This window comes from Megascapheus bottae, chromosome 30, assembly GCF_031878675.1.
Source record: "Megascapheus bottae isolate mThoBot1 chromosome 30, mThoBot2.hap1, whole genome shotgun sequence".
NCBI lineage: Eukaryota > Metazoa > Chordata > Mammalia > Rodentia > Geomyidae > Megascapheus > Megascapheus bottae.
Genome location: NC_143538.1, coordinates 5877403 through 5899192, shown reverse-complemented (window position 1 = coordinate 5899192; position 21790 = coordinate 5877403). Strand labels below are relative to the sequence as shown.

The following is a 21790-nucleotide window of genomic DNA, read 5'->3' as shown; positions in this document are numbered from 1 at the left end:
TTTGGATTGAACTCAGAGTCTGGGCACTGTCCCTGGGATTCATTGTCTTTAAACCTAGCATTCTACCACTTGAACCACAGTGCTACTTTGGGCTTTCTCTGAGTAGTTAATTGGAGATAAGAGTCTCACAGACTTCCAGGTAGCTTCAAACTATGATCCTCAGATCTCAGCCTCCTTGAGTAGCTAGGATTACAGATATGAGTCTCCAGTGCCTGGCTTAAACACCTTTGTTGTTATTTATTTATTTATTGCTAGTTATGATCTTGAACTCAGGGATGTGGCTGCTGTCCCTAAGCTTTTGGGGGCTCAAGGTGAACCCTCTTACCACCTTCAGCCACGGCACCGCTTCTGGCACTTATTCTTATCTTATAAATCTAACTCATCAGTGTGTGGGTACGACGACACATCTAGACTAATGTCACCCCTTCCATCGTCCTGCCTCATCTCTCCCCATCCCACCCCTCCCCTCAAGTCCCATGTCCACATATGTGTATTCAATATTATGGATACATCCATGTGGATTTCCCAATCCATTGGACTTCCCACCCTCCTGGCGGCCTCACCCCTCCCCAACATACACTTCAGCTTCTTGCTATTCATTTAGTCACATGGGGAGTTTGTTCCAAGGAGTTTTCACCACTGGCCCCTCTGGGCCTTTAGGCTTAGGCCTCCATGGAGGCCAGACCTTTCCCAGAAGTGATCTGCTTTTCAACCCCTTTTTCTTTCCTCCCTCCCAAGGGAGCGGCCATTGCCTAGGTAATAACCTGGTCTTTATATTCTCCTTCTGGTTTGCAGAAAAAGGAACGCGAGCTCATCCTAAATAAATCGACCAATGCTTTCACGACTGGGAAGATGAACCATCCCCCAAACATCCCTAAGGAACAGGCGTCAGCAGGGGGTACCAATGCAGCCTCCGGGCCCCCCAAACCTCCCGAAGACAAGGCCTCTGACAACAAAAAGACTTACAACAGCATCAGCAAGATTGACAAAATGTCCCGAATCGTGTTCCCGGTCCTGTTCGGGACTTTTAATTTAGTTTACTGGGCTACATATTTGAATAGGGAGCCAGTGATTAAAGGGGCTAAATAAGACACCTCCGTCCTAAACCCCAGGAAGCCATACTTCCAGTCAAATGGTACCCAGACATGGCTGGGTTCAAAAGGACTCCTTGTAATTTGGGCACTTTCTTTCAGGAAAAAAAAGAAGTTTTTTGCATGTTTAATATTATGTACAAATGATATTGCCTTGATGTTTCTACATGTAACTTCAGATGTTTCAAAGATGACCCATTGATAAAGCCAACGACTTTCTAGGAAAAAAAAAAACACAAAAAACAGGAGGCTCTGACTGACAGACACTCAGTATCTGAACATCGATCGTTTACAAACAAGATAAGTATATTTTTCATGGTTCCAAGCGTTAACCTAATGACGTTTTTTATACTTCGAATGTCATTTCATACAAATATTTCCCAGCAGATAAATATTTTAAGAAATGCTCTATGAAGAATCTTAACTTGACCAACTGCAAGAGAGCATACGTCTGTTTGGTTTTTTTTTTTTCCTCATTAAGACAAAAACACTGGACATTGTATGCCCACAATTGCCTTTGATAATTCCTCCTGTTCTGAAATCCAGAAGAAAAAAACAAGTACTGCATGAGCTGGCATTAAGAAATAGAATAGGCAAACTATTTACGCAGACAAATTTAATAACACAAGTATGTAGTATAATAGATTTAGAAGATCAAATATTTTCTCCAGTTAAAATTTAACTCTTTAAAACATTCTTTTTGTTGTTGTTGGGTTTTTTTTTTTTTTGTTTCTTTTTGCTTTAGAAAAGGAATGTATTCTCACTCAACCCCCAACCACTCAGCTACCTAAACAATGACCAACAAAGATATGGAAATATGAAAACAAGTGGTTTGATGACATTCTTGATCTTTGATCCCACCTGTGTCTGCTGTCCACAGGCATTGGTCACCATTTGATGTCCCCAGCTGATAGTGCTTCAGTGATAAGAACTTGTCCTGGAGTTAATTTCCATTCTCTTTCCTTGTACATTTCATGATTGACTTATTGCTCTGTTAGCTTTTGTATATGACTCTTAAATGTTCATTAAAAAATAAAGAAAAAAAGAGTAGACTTAGGTTTCTTCCATTCATATTTTGCCAGTTTCCTTTCCAAAAAAACCCCAAAATATCCTAAAGGAAGCCTATCTAAAGTTGCTTGGGGGAAAATATAAAGGAACATAAAATGCCTCCTCTTCAAGTTGGGTGTCAATGGCTTGAACCTGTATTCCTCTCTACTCAGGTAGCTGAGATCTGAGGATTGTGGTTCAAAGAAGAAAGTCTATGGAACTCTCTTATTACAATTGAGCCCCTAAAAAGCCAGAAGTGGAGCTGTGGCTAAAGTGGTAGAGCCCTAGCTTTGAGCAAAAAGAACTCATTGACAAGTTCAGGCCCTTTTTCCAACCCTTACCACTGGGAAAAAAAAATGCCCAAATGGCTATATCAATAAACACCCACTTCAATAAACACACAATTTTTAAAGGAAAGGATGCCATCTTTACCAAGTTGGGGTGGTTTTTGCAATAATCTCTGGCTCTAGTTACAGAAAATCCTTGGTGAGCTCCAGCTCACAGCTTGGCGCTGTGTCTTGAGTTCCATGTGCTGGTAACCCTTCCACTGAAGAAAGATTTATTGGAGGAAAAATGGCATTCATTTTGCAGTGTCCGCTTTTTGTGTTGCAGATATTTGCCTGTCTGTTGTTTTTAATAAGAACATCACAAAGGATCACCTTGAGGGCGGGAAGCGATAAGGCAAGAAATTAAAATTTCAGGAAATAAATATATATGATAGTGCCTTCCTTGGCAAGCCAGGGTATGTAAATGTATTGCTTTTGGCATCACCACAAATAGAAAGAGAGAACGTTCTAAATGAGTTCACAATCAGTATTAATTCTGTTCTGTCCTTTTCTTTTCCTTTTGTCCATTGTGGGGCTTGAACTTAAGGCTTGGTTGAGTGATTATATAATAAGAATGGGATAGACTATTTCTTTGTGTGTATGCATGTATGAGCACATGCACATACATTCATGTGCATACTCTCACACACACCCAAACAAAAACCCAATACTAAACACACACACACACACACACACACACACACACACACATACACACACATACACACACACACACACACACACACAGTCCTTTAAATCTGGGTTTCCTGTAAGTCTGTGGTCTTATAAACTTGTCTAAAAAGAGAGATCTTGTGTTAGAGTATCATTCCCTGAAACAGGGGTGAGACTGGGGGGGGAAAGGAGGAGACAGAAGAAAGAGAGGGAGAGAGACAGACAGACTAAGACAGAGGAGACAGGGAGGGAGAGAGGGAGAGGTAAGGAAGAGGAAGCATGTATATATTTAGAGAGGGGGGGGGAAACAATCACTCACTTAATGTAGCCAAGTATCACTTTTCCTTTTTCTTTTTTCCTGTTTTTTTTTGAACTCAGGGCCTTATACTTGCTAGGCAGATGCCCTCTTACTTGAACCACTCTTCCATTTCCTCTGCTGATATTGTTTAATTTTTAATTTTTACAAGTCCTGGGGCTTCAGTTCGGGGCTTAGATACTGTCCCTGTGCTTTTGTGCTCAAGGCTAGCATTCTACTGCTTTGAGTCACAGTTCCACTTCCAGTTTTCTGGTGGTTCATTGAAGATGAGAATTTCACACAATTTCCTACCCCATGCTGGCTTTTCCTACCCCATGCTGGCTTTGGACCTCAATCCTCAGATCTCAGCTTCCTGAGTAGCTAGAATGACAGGCGAAAGTCACCAGCGCCCAGCCTAGAGTTAACTATGTTGATGAGGTTGTTCCTTCCAGGTTACCAATTACAATGATTTATGATGGCTTCCTCAGACTGGATCAACCTCAAAGGAAACTCTAACTATGATTCTCAGTCTTAACTCTTCATTAACCTCCATTGTCAGTACTAAGTTCAAATATTAAAGTACCTTTTATCTTGCAAAAATTGGAAATGCCATGGTTAACTGTGGGAAAATGGCAATTTTCAATATTCAAAAATTAGTCTGAATATCTTCTCTTAAACAATAATCATAGAACATATGAGGTGATCATTACCATGCAGTGAAGATTTGAATATGAATTACTCTGATCACTGCAATTACTTAGCAGGTTTGTAGGGTAGGAAAGGAATGTAAGATATGTGTGAGGAAAAGACTCATTGCACCAAATGCTTGCATGGTTATATTTCTTTGTCAATTTCGATAGCCTATCTCAATGGAAATATTGTCACCTATTTTGATGTAAGCACAGGTTCTTAATGGAACCTGGAGCTTCAAAATATATCTACCATTCCTAATTTTTATAATGTCCAAGTCTTTATTCAGAAACAAAGAAAGGCGAGGTGATAGTGGTTCACGCCTAAAATACTAGCTCCTCAGAAGTCTGAGATCTGAGGATTACAGTTCAAAACCAGGTAGGACAGGAAAGTCCAAAAGCTGAAAAAAATGAAGCTGTGTCTCAAGTCACAGAGTTCTGACCTTGAGGGAAAACAACAACAACAACAACAACTCAGGGATAGTGCCTGGGCCCATAGTTCAAGCCCCAGGATTGGCAAAAATACTTTTAAAAAGTCAGCTGACTAGAAACTTCCATTCACTAGTCGCACTTAGCTTAGTGCTTGACTGAATAATTTGGGGCTGCCTTCGAACCAAATGAAAACATGAAAATGCAACTCTCATTCATCCCCTTGCCAACTTCACATTTATACACATATCCTTAAACTGTATTTTGTCTTCCAATAAGTACAATAATAAAAATCCTTCTCGTTACACTGGGATGTTTCCATTTGATAGCATGGGTGGCATGGAGTTGCCTTCCTGGAAGTCCAGAATGCCTCCCCAACAGTCATAGAGAATCCCCACAAAATTTCCCCTTGTGTCACCAGACTACTCTGCTCTGCCATGAGGTGGCATTTTCTGCCCTTACTCATCTTCTACATCCTAGAGACAGCAGGCTTGAGCGACTGGTTAGAATGACCTTTCAAATCTCACTTGTGGCCCTGGGCAGGGAGAGATATCTTACAGAATTTAGCTGTGTTCAGTCTTAAACCTTGGCCTCTGTGGATTTAAAGGTCTCAGTTTCAAAGCAAGGAACAGCTTATACCAAATAGGACAGGGGTAACTGGATCATCTAAAACAAAGTCACATTAGAGGATAGAATTTTGGAGATACAGCTAAACCATACCAGAAGAAAGACGATGTAAGCATGAATCAATATAAGTAAAAATTACCAAAAAAGAAAGAAAGAAAGACAGAAAGAAAAAAGAAAGAAAGAAAACCAAAAGAAAGAAAGAAAAATTAAATTCCCACACAGGAAGATTCTCATGGAAAAACATCAAGCAACTCAAAGAAAATACAGGTAAATAAGTATAAAAGCAGAATTTAACTATACCATGAATACAAAAATAACAGATGTAATTAAAGAATCAGAACTCTGATGATTCATAAAATGAAATATACGAGCCACTTAAATCAAGGAAAAAGGAGATTACAGACAAAATGAGCAATGATATTGTCTATCCCTGGGGGGAAAAAGAGGCTGCTTGGAACATCTTTAAAAATTATTTTGGAACACAGATGAACTAGGCATTTTTTTCACCAAAATAGTTAACTAGTATAACCTACTCAGGGGATCACAGAACTGTGAAGGAGTCCATTTTCTTTTCTTTGCTAGTCCTGAAAAATTATTTCATGATTCTCATTGCCACTTAAGAGTCAACCCCATTTCTCATTTTTCAAGCAATCTTCTGACATTGTCGTTTATGGGTTCCTCTCCTTCTTCTTGATTTTAGTTTTTTTTAGGGGGGGGGGCTAGTGGTCTGATTGTATAAGTGACCTTTCTATTACGATTTACACTAACAATGTCTACTCTGTCATTTCCACACAATGTCATTAAGTAAAAGAAGTCTTAGAAGTATGAGCCCACTTTCCCATCACTCTAGCCACAGGACCAGGGGGAATAAATGGCATCCTTGTACTATGGTGTATTTGAATTCATTGGTGATAAAGCCACCAGAAACACCTGATTATAAAAGCTGCTTGCAAAAGAGCTCCCTCTTCTGCAAGGGTGGAGATAACCCATTGTTACTGACCTGATAATGGACTTTTGTGGAAGCAAACAGGAATAGAAGTCCATTAAACTTTTGATTCACCAGCTCCTTATCTATCATTGGTGAAAGAATTTGCCCAAGGCTTTCAAAAACAGGTCTGCGCTGCCAGAGAATAGTTTTTAGTGCTTTGCAGGAACCAGTAAGGACTACCTGGCTTGCATATATATATATATATATATATATATATATATATATATATATATATATATATATATATATGTGTGTGTGTGTGTGTGTGTGTGTGTGTGTGTGTGTGTGTGTATGTATATTTGATTTTGCTAACCTGTCTGCTATCCATGCTGAGCAAGTAACAGTTGTGCAAATGATATTCAGATTGTACACCCTTGCTTAGGAATTTACCCTGAGCCAGGGTTCTGTAGTTCATGCGGGTAAAGTACTCACCTGAGAAGGATGTTTTAAAAATAAAGAAAAAAACAGTACAATGCAAATTCAGAAATACAATATGGGGAAGGAGAGGGATTTTATTTCACACACCAATGTCAGCATGGACACAGGAAGGACCAGTCTACAAATCATTGGCTCCTGCAGGAAGGGAAGCTTGGCTGAGAAAGTTTATTTCTCTGAGAGGCCACAAGAGGATACCCTAGTTCAGGCTGTTTGCTGCCTCCTGGAACAATGTCTTTTAATCCACCTTCCCAGGCCAGGGCTTCCCAGAAACCTGCCTAGTGCATGACCAGATGCCCCAAAGCAACAGCTACAGCAAGCAGAGCTCACAGATTCCAAATCAACTGAACTCCCTGTTTTGTCTTTTGTGAATTGCTTCCTCTTCTGGCTAAATAGCTATTTTATGATGGAGCTCTTCACTTATTTTTTTATTTTTATTTTGAAACTCCTCTTTTCCTGTGAGTTAAGAGGAAGGCAGGCCAGAGGGTACACACTGCACATGCTTCTCCAACGCTTTCTCCTTTGGGTCTGCTCTGGATCAGAGCAGAAAACAGGATGAGCCTTTGAAGATTCTTGACCTTGCATTTTACTTTGTCATTTATGCGCAGAAAGCTTGCTTTGAATTTTTTTTTCTTTTTGCTTCCCTCTTGACTCACTTAGATCAAAATGTCTTCCCCCAACTGCTCCATAGAGCTTCCCAAAGCAAAACATTCCAATAAATCAAGTCGGCTCACCCAGTCCAAAAAAAATTTTTTTTAAAAAAAGGAGTAAATCATTGCAAACCCCAGAAGAGAGATAGCGTTGCATTCATTCATAATAATAATGCATTGAGTGATGGTTGCTGGTGGCGCATGCGTCATATTAGCTACACAGGAAGCTGAAATCTGAGCCAGCCCAGGTAAGCCTGTGAGACTCTTCCATGCAATGAACTAGCAGCAACAGCATGAATCAGAAGTGGAGTTATGGCCCAAGTGGTAAAGAGCCAGCCTTGAATGGAAAAAAAAAAAAAAAAGCTGATAGTGCCTAGGTCTTAAGTTCAAGCTCCATTACTGGCACAAGCATATTGAACTTAGGCAAGAAAGGAAAAGAGCACATCTCATTGGAGGATTGTATGTTCTTTTTCATTGGCTGGGTGTTTTAAAAAAATAAATGCATATGCAAATAGTCTGGGATGCTTCTCTGTTACATTGATAGTTCAGAGTCATTCAAGTAGTCTGCCTGTACTGTTCACAGTTGGTAGACATTCATGTTCATGCTCAGTGAAAACAGAAATATGATAAATAAATATACAATTCCGCCCAAAGAATCAGATAAATGCCTACTTAGCACCCACTCAGAGCACGCACACAGGAGAGAAAAGGCTCCATGATTAAGACTGAGATGGTGGCAGTGACCGTGTGGGAGTTAGTCTTCCGTATACAAACTGTGAGATATATATTTATATATGTTTTTCTTCTTATGGCAGTTGTGGAGCCTGAATTCAGGGCCTGGACGCTACCCCCAGCTTTTCCACTCAAGGCTAGTGTTTTGCCACTCTGTGCCATGGCACCACTTCCAGTTTCCTGGGGGTTTGTTGGAGATAAGAGTCTCATGGACTTTCCTGCCTGTGCTGGCTTTGGACCAGGATTCTCAGATCTCGGCCTCCTGAGTAGCTAGAACAAGAGACCTGAGCCCCTGGCACCTCACCATCTAATTGATATTTAAAGCACTCATCTTCTCTGGCCTAGCATTGAAGCTAACCAGCACTGGGTATTGAAATGTTTACACCTTTCTTTGGCTGAGAAAAGACTTGTTACTTCGTTGTAAATTCTCCCAGGTGAGCCAGGGGTCCAAACAAGGGCTTTTGTTGCCTTGTAGGAGTTCAGAAATCCATAACAGGGTGTGTGTTCTCTTTCCAGCAAATTGTTTTATCCTTTTCCAACCTTTCCTACCAGCAGCCATGCCTTGGGGAGGGGAGATTACAGGAGGTCAAGGAGCATGTCTGTCTGTTCTGTCTGTCTGTCTCTAGTCTGTCTACTGGGCCTCATGCTCTCCCTTGGCTTTTTTTTTTTCTACTGGAGGCTGGCACGCTCCACTTAGGGGTGGGATGTGGGGGTCAGACATGGGGCTTGAACGCCAGGACTGGGCGCTGTCCCTGAGCTCTCTACCACTTTAAGGCCACTTCTGGCTTTTTGCTAGTTAATTGGAGATCTGTCTGAAGGACTTTTCTGCCTGGGCTGGCTTTGAATTATGATCCTCAGAGCTCAGCCTCCCGAGTAGCTAAGATTGCAGGCCTGAGTCAGAAGGGGCTGGCTACTCTTGGATTATTTTTCTTCTTTATTTCGTGAGTGTGTGTGTGTGCCAGTGGAACTATGGGCCCGGGCACTGACCAAGGCTAGCGCTTTCCCATTTGAGCCACGGCTCTGCTTCCAGCTTTTTGGCAGTTGACTGGAATTAAGCAACAGCTTCTGGATTTTTTTTTTTTCCTGACCAGACTGGCTTCGAACCTGGATTCTCCCATCTCAGCTTCCTGAGGATTACAGACCTGAGCCACCAGACCCCGGAGTTTTAAGGACCGCCCTGAGTGTGGACAGGACAGGAGGAGCCCCGGGGCCTCTGGGGTGACCAGATGGACTCTGCAGGGGAGGGGGCAGGTGTGTGGGCTCCCTGCGGGGATCCCGGGGGCCCCTCCCCCGCCCCGCCCCCTTCCCGGCCCCAAACTCGGGGAGTCCATTCAAAGCCGGAGGCCCTCGCCCTGCCAAGCGTGTCATTGGGGAAGTCCTCCCCGCCTCGCGGGCGCCGCCGCCGCCGCCGCGGAGAGCCCCGATCGCAGCTCCGGGCGGGTGGCGGGGGTTTGTGAGCCGGGGAGAGTGGAAGGCGGTGGTGGTGGTGGTGGTGACTCGGGTTCCCCCCGCCCCGCTCCCCGGCTACCCCAGAGCCCTCCACTCCCTCCGTGTGCACACCTGCTCCTGCCACCCCGCGGCGCGCGCGGACCCGGCGCCCGGGCGCAGGCGAGCGGGCTGGGCGCGCAGAGGCAGCCGTGCGCCCCGCGTGCGCCCCGCGTTGCCACCGCGCCGGATCTCCGCACCCCACCCCGGCCGTCGGGGGCGCTGGTTGGGGGGGGGGCGCGGCCCCGCAGACACAACGAGGACCCGGACAGCCCCCATCGAGGCCCGCACTCCGGAGGAAGCCTCAGCCCATCCGAGGCCTCGGACATTCCCACCTCCCCCCCCCCACCCCGCGCTTCGGGGCGCCATGGCCCCCAAGCTTCTCCTTCTCCTCTGCCTCTTCTCCGGCTTGCACGCGCGGTAAGTGGCGCGGGAGGTGGAGGGGTGTCCTGCCTTCCATCGAGAACCCCAAGCTGGGCGGCAGGGACCGCGGGGTGCGGGCTCCGAGCCCCGCTAACGCACACCCTGAGCGCCCCGCCGTCGGTTGGCTGGGCTGCCGGAGGAGACCCGGGAAGTCCCGCACCTTACCTATCCCAGGTCTTTCCTCTCTGGGAAGCTGTCTGCAGCCCGCTTGTAAAGCAGGAACCCGGAGACTCTTCTCCTGACCATGGTTTTAGGACCAGATGCTTTTAAAGGGGTTTGGAACACCAAAATGAGTGGCTTCATTTTTCTCCTTTCGAACCCCCTTTTGCCCTGTCACCCCCAAAGATCCCAAGGGCTCTCACACACACACACAGATAGATGGACATTTCCTAGAAATTCAAGTCAGGGGACATTTCCTGGACCCAGGAATCCTCTTTTCCTAAGTGCCTGGCTTAAGAAGAGTTAATGAGATCAGACTCAGCGCTACTGGGCAGCGGGTGGCCCTGTTTCTCTGGAAGGGTTCTACATCTCTGTGCGTCTGTCTGATGTCTGCCTGTCGGTCTCTCATCTGGTTATTTTGCACACCCATAGACACACCTGGCCCCTAAAGCAAGCATGGCCCCAGGTTATATTATAGGTATTGAAGCTTCTGTCTGATAGTGTGAGCAATTAATCTCACCATCAATACCATGAGGATCAAACAGCTAAAAGAGCTTAAAACAGAAGGGAAATGGGATCTGAAGAGTTAAAGCCTGTTGCTATAAACACGACTGGCGATTCTGAGATGGTTTAATTCTGTCTTTCCAGGCTGGGGCTCTGTCTCGAGCCTGCAAACCGCTCTGCATGTTAGGGACTAGCTATCTGTCCCTGTGGCTCTCTTGCCTCAAACCCTAGCAATCTCAGAGCACCCTTGTTCCCAAACCAAGCTTGTTTGGACACTTCTGGTTTTCCTGGACCTGAGAGAAGATTAGAGAGCATCCATTTTGGGGGGAGTGGAGGGAGAGAGGGGGTTCACAAGATCAACAGCTGTCCGAATGTCTTGTGTTTTCATTTATATTTATGAGGGATCTCCAAGGAAATAGGAAGACAGACCAGTTCTGCAACCTGTCAAGTCCCTAAGCCTCACTCCTTGGATAAGTTGCTAAGTCAACTCTCTCTCCAATCTTTCCCCAATCCTCTGAGCTTTGCTGATTGACAAGGTGAAAGGTCCACTGCCTTGTACGCAGAGACAACTCCCCAAGGAAGCAGCACTCTTCGAGCCCCTCAGAAGTTTCTTCCATGGAAACAGAGTTGTGGCTCAAGTGCTAGAGCCTCAGCCTTGAGCGAAGAAGATGAAAGGACAATGTCCAGGTCCTGAGCTCAAGCCCCAGTATAGGCGCATGCACACGCACGTACACACACACACACACACACACACACACACACACACACACACACACAGTAAATCAGACAGAAGTTTCTTCTAGTCCAAGGAAAAAGCTGCCAGGAGAAATGGAAAGATGCTTTGTACTGGTGATTGCAGTAAACTATTTCTGTTTAGAGGCAGAGTTGCAGGTACAGCCAGGAGGCTAGAGTCACAATGACATCACCTTTCAGGTGCCACCTTGTAATTCAGGGTTAACTGAATTATTCATTCAGATCTGTGGAGAGTTAACATGTTAAAAGGAAAAAAACAAAACAAAGCAAAACCCCAAAAAAATAGGTCATCTTCTTCAGTAGTCTATGTGTGCAGTGGGAGACATTTCTTTTCACTGAGTTTCTCTGTTTGACTTGAAGTATCTGACTTGTATTTTCAAGTATCTGACTTGAAGCCATCAGGTTCCCTGGGAATTCTCAAATACCCCATATTATCTTCTGGCATTCTTCATCTTTCCTTTTGGCTAAGGCAAAATAGACTACTGATTTCATATGTTTTCTCCCTGGCTTCCTAATTTATTCTTATTTTTGGTGATCACAACTGCATATCATTTGGAAGGGAAAAAATGGAAATGTAACACTTAATTTTATTGCTGGATGTGTCTCTTGTGTAGGTGTGTTCTGGGAATGGGTTTTGTGTTATTTATTTATTTTAGCCCAGGCATGTAAAACAATCTACTACTGGCTGTTGGCTTTCAAAATGGTTATTAGTTCTGAGAGGCTTTTCATTTGCGTTTTGGAATGCCTTTCTGGTGTCAGATCCTGGGAGAAGGTTCTAGCAATTGTGTTTTAGGACTCTACCACTGGGGAAGGGGGTGTTTAGGGTAGAGTCCTTCACTCCTATCCAGACACCCAGTAGTTGAACTTATGACACAGAGAAATGTACTCATTATCACCTGGACTTTAGAGGCACTCCTTGATGATGTTAAAACGCTGTCTTTTCATGTTTAAAGACAACTTCCAACTTGATCCTTGTCCTTCGGGACGAAGACAAAAAAATACATAAAGCCTGAAAATGAACGTCTGAAGATTGAACAGTTATGCGACAATGACAATACGTCGCTGATTTACTTTATTTTATTTTTAAGAGAAAAAAAAAAGCGAATTGCAGTGAGGTTGCTTAGCAACAGCATGCTCGTAAAGATTATATATACCCCACTTAGAATTTAGAAACAAAGGAATGTTCTGTTTTATCCACCTTCTAGTGGGTCCCCTGGGGTGAGTTTGATGTTCCACTGAGGACAAGTTTTTCCTGTGGGTCTTGGTGGTTGGTCTGGCACCAGCAACTCCGCTGTCTGCATCATCTTCAGGGTGTGGAGAGAAACAAGAACATCTTGCCCCCTCCTTGCTCTGCCTGTGGTTTATGTCCTTTAGCTGCAGAGCTGGGACTCTAGCTAAACCTTCTGAAAGAGCAGCAGAGAACAGAGTTTGCTTTCTTTCTTTAGGTACCTCTCTCCTGCCTTGCCCTGGCTACTCAAAAAGGAGCTTATGCAATTTCAGGAAATCCCTCTTTCCACCGCTAGAGGGAGAATGAGGCTCATTATAATCCCAGCATTGACGTGAGCTCAATGGTTATTTTTTTTTCTTTTTTAAATAAACTCAGGTTGTGAGAGAGGATCTAGTGGCTCATACCTATAATCCCAGCTACTCAGGAGGCTGAGATCTGAGGACTGCAGTGTGAAGCCAACCCGGACAGGAAAGTCCATGAGATACTTATCTCCAAGGAACCTCTGGAAAGACAGAAGAAGGATCTGTGGTGCAAGTGATAGAGCCCTAGCCTTGAGAGAAAAAGCTAAGGGATAGCGTTCAGGTTCTGAGTTCAAACCCCAATGCCAGTCCAAAAAACAGTCAAGCTGTGTATCTAGAAAATGATGAGTGGAAGGAAACAGAGCTAGAGTTTATGATCTTATTTTACACTTGGGTTGAGAAAGAACTGGAGGAAAGAGGAAGAGAAGGAAGGACAGACAGATGCCAGATGGTTTTATGGCTCGTAGCTAGTTACTCTGAAATAACTACCCAAGGCTTGTGGTGGCTCCCACCTAAATGCTTCAAATGACTCCTGGTTTTGTTTTGATAAAAATGAACATTTATGATCTTGCTTCTGGTATCACCAAGTATTTTAATGTGGGTTTTAAAATTCTATGATATTGTTTATAAAGAATTTCAGCTTTACAAACCGCAATTGGGCACCAATTATAAGTCCTGACTGATGGTAAATGTTCAGTATTAATAATTTTAAAAACTCACAGCAATTTATAGCTTCTGTGGATGATTTCTTTTTTCTGGCCCAAGGGCTATTTTCATATTTAGGACATCATCAGCAGGCCATACATAATCAATATAGGCAGATAGGCCTTGGATACATGATGATCAGTTGTTTTCTATTCCTCTAGAAGGAGTATAAAACACTTAAAGTATTTAAAAAATGAAATTAAGCCTGGAACTGGTGTCTCATGTCTATAATTCTAGCTCATCAGGAGACTGAACTTGGGAAGATTATGGTTTGAAGCCAGTTGGAGCAGAAAAATCAGATCTGAGGGACAAAATAAGGATTAGAGGCCCAGCGTTTAAGCCCCAATCCTGGCAAATGCAATGAGGAAGGAGGAGAAGAAGAAGAAGGAGGAGGAGGAGGAGAAGGAGGAGGAGGAAGAAGAAGAAGAAAAAAAACAGAATAAGATCAACCTAAGAAATACTTAAGCTGGGCCGGGAGTTTGGCCTAGTGGTTAAAGTGCTTGCGTAGCATGCATGAAGACCCGGGTTCGATTTCTCAGTACCACATATAGAGAAAAGCCAAAAGTGGTGCTGAGGCTCAAGTGCTAGAGCTCTATCCTTGAGAAAGTCCAAGGACAGTGCTCAGGCCCTGAGCTCAAGCCCAGGACTGGCAAAAAAAAAATACTTAAGCAGAGAAGTCATTCTTCAAAATCTTACTGTACACATGTCTGATTTCTCTTTCATATCTCTTACATGGCTGCAATGGCAGGTATAAACAGCTGTGGAGTTAAAATAGGGTGGAAAAACTGGTCTAGGCCAAGCATGTACAGGCATTGTTATCACTTTCCCTAGACAGTGCAATGTAACAACTATTTGTGTAGCATTGGCATCAAATTAGGTGCAAGCCATCTAGAGATTATTTATAGCATCTGCAAGCATTATATGCAAACACTATGCCATTGTGGTTACTTATTTCCATTTAATTTTGTGCCTGTACTCAAGTTTGAACTTAAAAAATCTCACTTTCTCCCTTGATTTTTTTTCCTCCCACGTCACAGCTCCACTTCTGGATTTATTATTTTACTTTATTATTTTTTTTACTGGTTCAGTGGAGGTAAAGAATCTCAGCTTTGTATGTCAGGGCAAGCTTTGAACCTCGAGCTTCAGATCTCAACTTCTTGAATAGCTAAGGTCACAAGTGTGAGTCACAAGCACTGGGCAAAACCCTGCATCATTTCATAGGAGACATCTGAGCATCTGCTGATGTTCTGGAGAAAGGAAAAGCTATTGTACCTATGTTCTGGCCCAGTCTGTGTGATCTCTGCTCCAGACCATGCAATAGCTTGCTAATACTCATAAAAGACTCAGATATGTAATATGTGCTGTACACACATGTATACATATGCATAATTATGAGAGTTCAGCAAAGGACTGTGTACAGCTCCATAAAGGACTAAACCTGATATTGTTTGTGCTGTTAATTACTTTCATGATCACTGTAGCAGACTCAGACAGTTCTTGTGTGTGTGTGTGTGTGTGTGTGTGTGTGTGTGTGTGTGTGTGTGTGTGTGTGTGCATGCATACACATGCTGCTCCTGGGTTTTGAGCTCAGAGCCTGAGATTTTGTGTTCAAGGCCAGTGTCCTACCACTTGAGCCACACAGTTCCACTTTCAGTTTTTATGTGGTTAATTGGATGTAAGAGTCTTATAGGCTTTCCTGATTCCTGGCTTTGAACCCTGGTCTCCAGATCTGAGCCTTGTAATTTGCTAGGATTACAAGGGTGTGAGCCACCTGCACCAGACTGATTTAGACAATTTGAATAACTCACTTCAGAAAAGTAATGCCCCAGAGCTCAAGTGCCCCTGACATGGCATTGATATTTTGGCTCTCATCTGGGAGTCTAAACAGAAATGAGCTCACAGGCAGTCAAAATCAATCGACCTCCGATGCTATTTCTATTTGGTTTCTGCTTTTCTTCTATCAAGATGCATACACTGATAGACGAGAAAGGAGATGGTCTGTTTTATGAGCTTTCCTGGGAGCCAGACAGCAGTCTACTTGAAGTCAATTCTTGTGCGCTTTCAGGCAGAAAGTGTTTTCTCTGCCCACATTGGCTGTGTGGCTGTGACTGCCTCATTCATGGAGAAAACTTTCTTGTCATCTGGGCTTTTTCATTCATGGAAGACAGGATCTATGATCTGTCAGGGTGTGCAGTTGTGTCCAGCCAAGGGCAACCTGAGAAATGCCTACACATTTATTGTTCCCACTTTCCAAGAATTCACAATGTGGAAGACATATTAGAACGATTTATTTCTTTTTCTTTTTGTGCCAGTACTGTGGCTTGAACTCTCAGGGCCTAGCTTGCTGTCCCTTAGGTTTTTCACTCCAAGTGAATGCTCTACCACTTGAGCCATACCTCCACTTGCAGCTTTTCAACTGGTTAATTAGACATAAGAGTCTTATGAACATTTCTGTTTAGGCTAGCTTTGAACTTTGATCCTCAGATATCACGCTTCTGAGTAGGTAGGATTACAGGCATGAGCCACCAGAGCCTGACAAATCCTTACCTTCTTTCTCTTCCCTTCTTTCCTTCCTTCCTTCCTTCCTTCCTTCCTTCCTTCCTTCCTTCCTTCCTTCCTTCCTTCCCTCCCTCCCTCCTTCCTTCCTTCCAACTTTCCTTTTCTTTTTGTCTTGGCACTAGGGCATGAACTCAGATATTAGGCACTATTCTTTAGCTTTTCAGGTCAAGGGATAGATATGCTCTACTACTTTGAACCACAGCTCCATTTCTGGTTTGTTTTTTATTTTCTATGAATAATTAGACCTACGAGTCTCATGGTCTTTCCTACGTAGGCTAGCGTCAAACCACGATTCTCTGATCTTAGCCTTCTGAGTAGCTAAGATCACAGGCATGATTGACCAAACTTCATTAAGGAACTTTCTTGGGGACTACTGATGTAATTTAATTTGTGACTATCTTTTTTGTGTCATAACCACAGGTCCAGAAAGGTGGAAGAAGATGAATATGAAGATTCTTCGTCAAACCAAAAGTGGGTTTTGGCTCCTAAATCCCAAGACACAGATGTGACTCTTATTTTGAACAAGCTGCTAAGAGAATATGACAAGAAGCTGAGGCCAGATATCGGCAGTAAGTACCAGATGTTAGTTCCTTAATAGGAAGCACACTGTGATGAAATGTATTTAAGGGTTTTTTTTCTTTGTGCCAGTCCTGGGACTTGAACTCAGGGCAAGAGTGCTAACCCTGAGCTTTCTCCTTCTCCTTCTCCTTCTCCTTCTCCTCCTTCTCCTTCTCCTTCCCCTTCCCCTTTCCCTTCCCCTTCCCCTTCTTCTTCCCCTTCTTCTTCTTCCTCTTCCCCTTCCCCTTCCCCTTCTTCTTCCCCTTCTTCTTCTTCCTCTTCCTCTTCCTTTTCTCCTTCCCCTTCCCCTTCCCCTTCCCCTTCCCCTTCCTCTTCTTCCTCCTCTTCTTCTTCTTCTTCTTCTTCTTCTTCTTCTTCTTCTTCTTCTTCTTCTTCTTCTTCTTCTTCTTCTTCTTGCTAGTGCACTAGCACCTCCAGCTTTTTGCTGATGAGTCAGAGATAAGAGTCTTATGGACTTTCCTGCCCAGGCTGGCTTCAAACCACAATCCTCCTGCTGAGTACCTAGGATTTCAACTATGAGCCACCAGTGCCTGTCTCTTGGGGTTTTCTATGTAGACAGTCCTGTCATTTGCAAATAGGGAGAATTTTATGTTTTGTTTCTCGATCTGTAAGTATTTTCTTTCCTTCTCTAGCCTATTGCCCTGACTGGAGCTTTCAGCTCAGTAAGGAAAAACAGTTGGGGAAGCAAATACTCTGACCATTTTCCTAACTGTAAATGTGATAGCAGTTGGAGAAATTTGTGTATTACTCAGTTGAGTAATCCATTAATAATATGATTGTATTACTCTTCAATTGCTTTGTTTATACTTTTTTTTAAAGTTGTGGATGAGTATTGAATTTTGCCAAATATATTCACTACGGAAACTGACATGGTCATACATTATTTTTGTAGTTTGTTAATATAGGGGATTATATGGATGGATTTTCCAGTACTGAATGGGTATTGTACCCCCAGAATAAGGTCTACTTGGTCATGCTGATTAATAATATTCTTTTTTAAAAAATAGCTATGTCTGGCTGAATTCAGTCTGCTAATATTTTGTTAAGAATTTTTTCGTTGCTATTCATGAAGCCCAGTGGTCTAAAGTTTTTTGTTGTCCTTTTTTCCTCTTTCATTTTGTAAGTCAGGTATTTCTAGCTTCGGATAAGGAGCTGGGAAGTGTTCCCTCATATTCTGATTTGGGGGAATATGAAAAGTTTTTGACAGTTCTTCAAATATTTGGTAGAATTCTATAATAATATTCTGGGCCAAGAAATTGATTCTTTTTTAAAAAAATATTTTTTATAAATTTGTTTGATACATTTTGTTTCTTTTTGTTTTGGGTTCTTTTGTGTGTGTGTGTGGGGGGAGAGGTAATAGGACTTGAACTTGGCCTAGGCACTGTCCTTGAGCTTCTTTTGTTCAAGGGTAGACTGTACCACTTGAGCCACAGCACCACTTCTGGGGTGTGTGTGTGTGTGTGTGTGTGTGTGTGTGTGTGTGTTACTAGTTTATAGGAGGTAAGAGTCTCACAGACTTTTCTGCCTGGGCTGGCTTCAGCCATCAGTGCCTGGTTAATCTATTTAAGTGGTCAAATAGATACATGAAGAAGTCTTCATGATTCCCTTTTGAATGTCTGCAAGACCTGTAATGAGAGCCCTGCTATCATTATATTGGAGCTTTGCTTCATTTTCTGTATTTCTTTATTAGCCTGGCTAGAGGTTGGTTCCATGGACTGTCTCAAAGAACCAACTTACTCTTCATTATTTTCCTCTGTTGTTCTTCTGCTTCGGTTTCATTAATTTTGAATGTTTATTATTTCCTTTCTTCTGCTTGCTTTGGGCTTACTTGAGTCTTCTCCTTGGTACAGTACTTAGATTCTTGGTTCGAACTTATTATTATTACTTTATTATACAAGCATTTGTCCCCCTAAATTGTCATTTTTGCTATAGTTTCCACTTCTTCCCACAGTTTGAGATGTTATATTTCCATTTTCATTTAGTTCAGTGCATGTATTTATTTCCCTGAAGACTTCAGTTTTTCCTTTACCTGTGGGTCATTTAGAAAAGTGTGTTTTTAGTTTTGAAATGTTTGGGAGAGGGATTTTTTTTCTGTTTTCCTGCTACTGATTTCTAGTTTGGATTCCAGTATGGTCAGAGAACAAGCTGCAGAAATTCAATTCCGTCTGGTTTGTTAATGCTGGCTTGTAACCTAGGATAGGGTCCATCTTGGTGAATGCTGTGGTGTGTTCCATTGCAGCTGGACAGATGGGAACATCTCTGGTTGTCTACATCCTTGCTTATTTCCAGTCTAGTTTTCTATCAGTTGTTTTGGTAAATTGTGAAGCGAGGCACCATCCATGTTTCATACCTGGAATCCCAGCTACTCAGAAGGCTGAGATCTTTGAAGTTCATGGTTCAAAGCTAGTTCTGGCAAACAAATCCAAGAGATCTAATCTCCAGTTAACCACTAAGAAGTCAGAAGTTAGCAGTGTAGCTTCAATGACAGAATGCCAGCCTTGAGTGGAAAAGCTAAGGGAAAATAGAGAGCTGGTGTACACACACACACACACACACACACACACACACATACACGTGGTGAATTTGGCTACAAGAGGCACTGGTTCATCTTCATGGGGCTGTTTGGCTGTGTGGATTGTGCCTGCATAGCTGCCATAAATCTCAGACTAGAAACTTTTTATATATATATATATATATCAGTACTGGTGCTTGAACTCTGGGCCTTGAGCTCTCACTTGTCTTCCTTTTTTTTTTCTCCTCAAGGCTGGCACTCTACCACTCAAACCATACCTCCACATTTAGCTTTTTGCTGATTACATGGAGATAAGAGTCTCATGGATTCTTGTGCCCAGGCTGGTATTGGGCCATCATCCTTAGCTCTTAGTCCCCTGAGGAGCCAGAATCACAAACATGAGCTACCAGCACTAGGTCTCTAATTAAATTTCTGGGGCTGGAACTCAGGGGCTCAGGCACTGTCCTTGAATTGTTGTGCTCAAGGCTAACACTCTACCACTTGAGCCACAGCTCCACTTCTGGATTTTTAGTGATTAATTAGAAATAAGAGCCTCATGGGCTTTCCTGTCCAGGCTGGCTTGAAACCATGATCCGCAGATCTCAGCTTCCTGAGTAGCTGGCGTGACAGAGGTGAGCCGCCAGCTCCTGAACAATCATTACGTTAAAAAACAAAACAAAACACAAAGCAAAAAACCAGACCCAAACCAACAACTTTCCTACGTATGATCTGTCTTCACCTACTGCTGAATTATGGATGCGTCTGTTTCCAATTCCTTTCTGGAACTATCCATCATTTAGAGTAATGCCAACGTCATGTCCTCTCCTGGTTCAAGGTCATGTGCGATGTCATTTATCTCAGGAGCAGCTCTGGTCATGTGAGCTGGGAAAGAGTGAACATTGCGTGGAAAAGGAGAGAAAAGACTATAGTAAATCTCACTTCAAACTTCACAAACTTTACCCTGTTCTGGGCGTAGATAAGAGAACCCAAGCTGCACCCTGCCATCTAGACAGTCACTGACAAAAGCCATCAGCTGGGGAAACATGGAACTTTACATTATTTGTGTGTTTGATAATGGCCAGGACAGTGCATAGAAATGACCGATGGGCCATCAGAAAAAGTATCTGAGTGGTCTTTTATTAGCTGTGCCCATGGGTCAAAGGTCAGCTTACTCTGATCCCCTTTGGCAGGTAGCTGCCTTCTGACCTTCTTTCCCTGGCTTTCCTCCAGCCTGTTGTGCTACTTGTAACTTCTAAATGACACGCGCAGTGTGTCCTTCAAAGGAAGAAGCTGGCTTCAGCCCGTCAGGAGATGGGATGTGTTATTGCAATAAGACATAATAGAAGACAGGAAACCCCCTAAGAGTCTCATGGACTTATTTTTTTGCCCAGTCTGGCTTTGAACCATGTTCCTCAATCTCAGCCTGCTGAGTAGCTAGGATGACAGGTGTGAGCCACCAGGACCCGGCTCTTATTGTTTCTTTGTAGTGAAAACATTCAAAATCTTAGTACATCATCATCATCATCATCATCTGTCACTCACCCTACTATATAAATTTCTTTCTCCTAACTCTAACTCACTATCTGCTGGACACACATATGTGTCATGCTCTTTCTTGCCATTCTCCAACCTCTAGTAATGCTGATTTGCTTCTATTCCCAGTTTCTGAGCTCAGCTTCTGGGATTTCACACGTGAGTAAAATGTGATTTTTCAAGCAATTCATTTCACGGGACTCCTTCGTAGCGCTCAGTGACCATTGAGTCGTGGAGCACAGAGCTTGGGTACTGCAGTCTCCAAATGAACTGCAAGAGTCAAAAGAAAGCAGAGAATAAGGCCTTCCTCTCATTCTCCTCAGTAGATCTTGGTGTGTTGTCAATGGAACAGAATGTCCTGCCATACTCTGATTTGATTTGATTTTTTGTCAGTGGCGGGGCTTGAACTCAGGGATTGGGCACTGTTTCTCTGAGCTCTTATCTCCTGAGTAGCAGGGATTATAGGCATGAGTTCCTGGCTCTGACTGATATTTCTTTCCTCAATGAGATCAGGTGATTGTGTTGCTTTACTTATACGTATGACTTAACACGGCATCATCTCCCTAAAACCCACTGTACAGAGGGGTGCAGCCGCATCTAGCAATTTACTGTATCTCCAGACAAAAATTTGAATGTATTGCCTCTCATCTCAGAACAGATGTAGGAGGAAGGAAGCAGACGTTCTTAATTGCTGTGCCGAAGTTAAAGCTATTACTTTAGAGTTAGTTAGTTAACAGATTCTACTCCCTCTCTCTCTCTGCCCAAAGTGAATTCAAATGCATAAAGGAGGTGGAGAACAAATTTTGTGCAGAAATTATAACTGTCATCTCCACAAGAGACTAAGTACCCACGCAAAGGATGCCAGGTTAAGACCTTGCTCTTTGGCAGGTGATGGAAACCCACACATTGCACTATTTAGGATAAAGAATTGGCACACATCTAGCATATAGGATTCCACCATGGTCTTCTGTTATGTCGGCTGAATCAATCTACCACAATGCCATATCAGAGCCCATACAACTCAGTTCTTCAATAATTTGTCTTAGGATTTTTTTTTTCCGAATGGGATG

The 21790-nt window shown here is 43.1% G+C and overlaps 2 protein-coding genes across 6 annotated transcripts in view; both read left to right on the top strand.

Annotated features, from left to right (window-relative positions):
* Positions 1–2239, top strand: part of Gabra5 (gamma-aminobutyric acid type A receptor subunit alpha5) — a 39488-nt gene extending 37249 nt beyond the window's left edge. For both annotated transcript variants that reach the window (XM_090321731.1, XM_090321732.1), the window contains exon 11: positions 796–2239. In XM_090321731.1, coding sequence (XP_090177857.1) covers positions 796–1089 — 294 coding nt within the window. In that variant the 3' untranslated portion in view covers positions 1090–2239. The remainder of the gene's footprint in view (positions 1–795) is intronic.
* A 7541-nt stretch (positions 2240–9780) lies between these two features.
* Positions 9781–21790, top strand: part of Gabrg3 (gamma-aminobutyric acid type A receptor subunit gamma3) — a 226897-nt gene continuing 214887 nt past the window's right edge. For 3 of the 4 annotated variants that reach the window (XM_090321811.1, XM_090321810.1, XM_090321808.1), the window contains exons 1-2: positions 12761–12864; positions 16517–16665. In XM_090321811.1, the coding sequence (XP_090177937.1) occupies positions 12794–12864; positions 16517–16665 (220 nt within the window). In that variant the 5' untranslated portion in view covers positions 12761–12793. Of the gene's footprint in view, positions 9887–12760; positions 12865–16516; positions 16666–21790 lie in introns of those variants that run through there. The other variant, XM_090321809.1, reaches the window with a different exon arrangement.